Here is a 6,000-nt window from a genome sequence, read left to right on the forward strand (position 1 = left end):
AGGAATGTGTCTGAGGAGATCTACTTCTCTTCTGAGATCTCTTCGACGCCACAGATTCCTCCTCACTCTCACTTGAGAGGATTTCCTTCCTGGCTTTGACCTTCTGAAGCCAGATCAGTAGCCTTCCCTCACGATCTCTCAAGGTCTTATTTGAAAAGGTACGACATACCTTACAATCTGCTGTCTTATGGTCTGGGTAGAGACAGTAGATGCAGTCCTTGTGAGGGTCATCTGTATAAAGCCTCTTCTTGGAGCAGGTTGAACAAGCTCTAAATAATCCTTTTTTCTCTTTCTCAGACATGGTTGATGTAAAAAACCTCAAATCCAAGTCCAAATACTGTAGAAGTAAAGAGTTTGAGCAGAGACTCCCTAGCACAACGTGCGGTAGAAAAATCTGAGGGGCAGAAGGTTCTCTCAGGAGTGTTCTATAGGGTGAGGAGCTCTGATTGGCTCAGGGAAAAGTTTGGGCCTTTTTTACATAACAAAGGCTATGGGTTGCAAAAGGGAAATGGGCCTAAGCCTCTTTTCAGTTTGCTATACTACTAAGCACTGCTTTTTTATATACCGGAGACTCCCGTCTCGATGACGGGGAATGATTCAGGCATGTGAATCTATGAAAGTTCCAATACTGGAGTAAAGATGTTAATATTTCACTTCTGTTCTTGGATTTTCGTCACAATAAAATACACTGAACATAATCTTCACAAAAGTTATTTACAAAAGTTTAAGCTATTGCCAATACAAATTACAATAACTTTTACTTAATTATTAATGATTAAAAAAAACTAAAAGCCAATATTGCATTACAAATGCTATAGGAGTGACATTTGCGAAAGGTATAACTATTGTCATTGGTAATAACAAAGCTATTAATTTCGCTATTTTCAAAACCAACACATAAATAAAAAATTTGTCATTTACAATACCAATAGCTCAAACTTTCCTAATGCGAGACCTTTTGCATTGCAAATGCTTGTTTCAGTTGTTTATGGATGATGTATTTTTGGCTGAGATTGTTGAGCAGACTAATTTGTATGCTGAACAGTTTTAGAGGGACAACACTGCCAGACTTAGGCCCCGCTCTAGAGCTACCCGGTGGACTCCCACTGGATGAGATGAAGAACTTTTTAGGTTTTACTTTTTTGATGGGCTTCATAAAAAAGCCGTCCATGGCTTCATATTGGTCTACCAGTCCCTTAAAGGCAACGGCCATATTTCCTGCAATTATGAGTTGTGATCGGTATTTACTTTTGCTTCAGATGCTGCATTTTGTTGATAACGCTTTGGCATTGCCACAAGATCACCCTGACTGTGACCATCTTTTTAAGATTCGGCCTGTTCTTGTTCACTTTGTAGATTGATTTTCAGAGATCTATACTCCAGGGAAAGAAATAGCTGTTGATTAGTCTTTGGTCCTGTTCAAGGGCTTTTTGGTTTTTAGGCAGTACATTCCTAGCAAGAGGGCACATTATGGAATTAAGATGTATATGTTGTCTGAGAGTAGGACAGGATATGTCTATAATTTCAGGGTGTACACTGGTAGGGATTCCACTATTGACCCCCCCTGGTTGTCCGTCCACTTTTGGAGTTTGAGAGAAAATTCTGTGGGATCTTGCTAGAGGACTGTTTAACAGAGGCCACCATTCGTACCTTGATAACGTCTACACTGCTGTGCAATGGTTTAAGGAATTGTTCAAAAGTGGACACTTTTGCTTGTAGCACAATCCGCTCTAACCGTAAAGGTTACCCAAAAGAGCTTGTTTGCAAAAACGCAGTGCCTTGCGTAGTGAGGAACTGCTAGCTGTGAAATTTGTGGACAGGACGGATTTGTACATAATGACTACCATTCATGATGAGAGTTCTTCACCTGTGACTGTTTGGGGCAGGTTGCTGAAGTGCGCAAACCTGTGAGCATTGTAATGCGTAATACCAGTGCAAGAATATATAAAACTTCACAGAACAATTTTCAGCATACAGTCTTCGATAGTTAGCAGCAAGGTGTTGGAGTAGTGCAAGAGCTCAGATACATACACAGTAAATCAGCATACAGTACTGGTTAGCTAGCAGCAAAAAAGGTTGGAGAAGTGCAAGTGCTCAGATACATACATAGTAAATCAACATACAGTACTCGTTAATTAGCAGCAAAAAAAGTTTGAAAAGTGCAAGTGCTCAGAGACATACATAATAAATTAATTGATACTGTTCCAATACATAATTTTAAAAAATTTAAAAAGCTAAATATTTTAAAACAAACAAGTTCAGATGGAGGTGCCAGCAGACAGTTGAGGGCCTCTTCTGCTGTGGTGATTTTGTACTTTAAAAAGCAGTTCCTTGGGTATCTGCGACGTACTGGTTGTAATGTGGGGCAAACAAATAGGACATGATTTAAGTCTTGTATACAGGAATTACATAAGTGACAAAGTCTTTCCTGTCTAGCAATGCCCTTCCATGCTCCTATTACGATTCTTAGAGGGAGTAAATTCTGTCTAAGCAACAGAATAACTACATACTCCATGTTTAAGATTCCATAAAACATATGGTTGGGGTTTTTTGTAAATACTACTTCTCACAATACAATGAATATTACTATTCTCTGCGCACATTTTAGTGTCTCTTTCGTGCGAAACCCCATAATTTTTTTAATTCTGATTTTCAAAGCGTGTTGACAGAGATCCGCCGCATTACCCATATCTAAGCCGAACATTTACATGGCTTTTAAATGATTCCTTAAAAGAGCACTCTTTTCTTTCATGCTGACAAAGATTTCCTCACATAGTGATACCCGCAACAAGTTCTCAGAGCTGTTTACTAGTGCATTGCTCAATTTTAAGCACGCAGCCATAGATGGCATATAAGTGGAGAGTAACCCGAATTCAAGCCCAATCGCTGCAATAGGAGCAACGCGATTCAAATTACATATATGGCTCCAGATCCGTCCCTCCACTTTCTCAAATTTATCCCACTCTTGTGCATCTATTGTTTCACAGGCATAGCTCAATGCTGCTGGTATTTTTGTTTTATAGACTGATAAAATGTGTGTGAAGTGTCTTTTCCCGCAGTATGTATACAAACGATTGATTGCAAAGGCCTGTGAAATTGCCTTGCCTTTACAATGACCCATATGATTGCTACCGGAACACCTGTTTGTAAAGATTTTTCCTAAATATGGATAAAATGTTACTACTTCCAGTTTCTCATTTCCCAAGAACCAATGCAAGTTTTTTCTGACTTTACATCCCCGATAAGTTGAAATCATAACTTTAACACTGGAGTTTAAAAGACTCAGCAGATAAGGGGTTACTGGAATGTTCATTAGTTTATATTATGTTCTGCAACATGACAGTCAAGACTGCTTGAATATATTTGCATTATACAATCTAAGTGGTGACTGTTCTGTTTTGCATTGTTCTAGATTTCTGACAGGCCTCTAGCAGGTTGATAACTGTTTCAGTTATTGTTGTTTTTCAAAAGAACACAATATTGAAGAAGGAAAATAAGTGAAAAGGCATCATAAAACTCTATACTGAGTATTTATTATGAGAGTTTCTATAACCGTGAAACAGTGTTATAAAAGCAGAACACAAAGAATGAGGGGTTGGAGAGGGTAATCCTCGTGCCAGGCCACACTGGAACAGGCAGTAAACATTATCTTTAATCCCAGTTGAAGGCTACCAGGATGGGAGGCACTTAGCCTTTGCATGCTTGCTTATCAGTGCAGTTGGCCTTGTGAAACAAGAATAGCTGGCTTTTCTATTTCAGTGAAAATAAAATTCTATTGTTGTACATACCCTCTCTGAAACTCAAAATAGGTGTCATTTTATATTGTGCTAGAATGAGATTAGCAGCTAAGAAACAGCAGAATGAGGGAAGTATTGCAATACATTTATACCAGCAATAATGTGCAAGTGGCAGCTCCTATTTACACTTTTGGTGGACGTTGCAGCTGGCATTTTATTTGTCTCAATTGTGGTTCAATTCATATCATGTGCGCTAGGCTAGGTTTTTGATTTAAAATTAACTTGTATCCATTGTGTTCTAGTGTTCTTGTGTCTGTTATTCCTTAATGAAAGAAAGTTTGGGGGTTCCACTAATTATTCTTGATGTAGCTCACGGGATTGATTGTTACCTGAAAAACATCTTGCTCAAATAAGGTTCAGTGGTCTGTGGAATGGTTACTGTAGAACTGTTTTCTGTTATGAGCTGGCACATTGACTAAGAAGTGTCAGGGGGTCTACAAAACCTAACTCTGTTTCTCTAGAAAATCTAGAGAACATATCACTACCTAGGTAGGACCGAATAAGTGCCAGCTATCTACAAGGTACACCCTCCCTGGAACAAGAACCAAAAGAGAATATAAATGATATTATCTAGGAGGAAATTAATTTGCTTCTTCAGTCACTTCAAGGGAAATGAATCATTGCACTACTACTGCAACGGGACACACAATATTATATTTATTAAACAATCAAACACAAATGGATAATTTACATACCCCAGCCTGGAGGTAAAGGTCCAAGAGGATCATTTTCAGCTGATAACATTGAAGCCTGTTGTAGAAAAGAAATGTAAAACATTTGTTAATAGACATCAACAATGCAAATGAATCACAATTTAAAACAAACTCATAAATCGACTACAGATGAAAGCCTTTGCATATGGCAACAAATTACGGAATGACTACCATTAAAGCAAAATTATTGTATTAACCTGGATTGTTATTAAAACTAAGGACGTTCAAAACTAAATCATAATCCATATAATCAGTGATGAGGTCATAAGAAAAATGATACTCTGTAAGCATCGGTTCAAGGCATGCAGAGCTGTAGATGCACATGCTGTGCATACTCTAGACATCTCGTGCCGAAGAATACTTTTGAGTCACGAGGTACTGTGACTCCTCCTCTTAGTGATAAGGTGCATAGTCATCTACTCCATTTATAGATTGTTTTCCCGCCTAGAGGGTGGGAATGAAATGTGAAGCAAAGTCTAAGGATCTATAAATATATTTTGTAGTAAACTGGAATTGTGTTGCAGTTGTACCCCAACTTTTGTCCCCATGTTGACTTAGATGCTAGTTTTCAACTCTGACAGTGCACAAAGGCCTGCTAAAAAGGCCTCAGTGTCAGTGCTCCTTCTCCTAAAAGCAGTTGAAGTCTCAATGTAACCCAAATGGCAAGTACTTTATCAGCCCAATGAGTCCATGGTAAATGGTAACCCTTATACCTAGGGCATGGGTATGAAATAGGGTCAAAAGGTTGCAACATGTCTTATGCCACCCTAAGGGACCCACACACAAAATTGCATGGAGACTGCCATTGCAGGCTGCGTGAAATGGTGCAAACCATTCAAAGAAATATGACATGGAGCACGCACCCTCTACCATGCCAAAGCGCGCATTAGGTACTATATGTAAGTCACCCCTACAGAAGGCCTTTGATCCCGAAGGTAAGGTGCATTATAACATATGTGAGGACATACCAGGATGAGCAGATATACCCCTGTGATGTCTAGTTCTATTACTGGATTTTGCAAGAGCTGAGGGAAGCCATCTTAAGACATGTACTGGGCACTGGTCATAAATCTTTACATACTGGTTTTAATGAAAATACTAGTGTTTGGTATCAAACACCTTGTCTTACTAAATCAGTACCATTGCCAGTACTTGATTTATTATGACATGTACCCAGAGGGCACCTTAGAGGTGCTCCCTGAAAAATCTATCGCTGTCTAGTGTGCTGCATGATTGATATCAACCAGCTTGCCACCACAGATTAGTTTAAGGCCCTGCTGAGGAGAGCTCATGCTCTCCGAGGTCAGAAACAATGCCTGCCCCAGAGGAAGGTGTTCACGCCTCTTCCACCAGGATGGTTAGTGATTTAGCATATCGAGGTCAGGGACTTCAAAGCTCCTACCGCCTTGTTTTGTACATATCTCCAGGTTGACCTAACCAGTGAGAGCCTCAAACACAAGCAACCCAACAGACAAAACACTTCTGCACCT

The 6,000-nt window shown here is 39.4% G+C and overlaps 1 protein-coding gene across 2 annotated transcripts in view; it reads right to left on the reverse strand.

Moving 5' to 3' along the window:
• WWP1 (WW domain containing E3 ubiquitin protein ligase 1) overlaps positions 1-6,000 on the reverse strand; it is a 1,173,512-nt gene that overhangs the window by 836,609 nt on the left and 330,903 nt on the right. For both annotated transcript variants that reach the window (XM_078687073.1, XM_078687072.1), the window contains exon 11: positions 4,493-4,547. In XM_078687073.1, coding sequence (XP_078543199.1) covers positions 4,493-4,547 — 55 coding nt within the window. The remainder of the gene's footprint in view (positions 1-4,492; positions 4,548-6,000) is intronic.

This window comes from Lissotriton helveticus, chromosome 4_1 (genome assembly GCF_964261635.1).
Source record: "Lissotriton helveticus chromosome 4_1, aLisHel1.1, whole genome shotgun sequence".
Classification (NCBI taxonomy): Eukaryota; Metazoa; Chordata; class Amphibia; order Caudata; family Salamandridae; genus Lissotriton; species Lissotriton helveticus.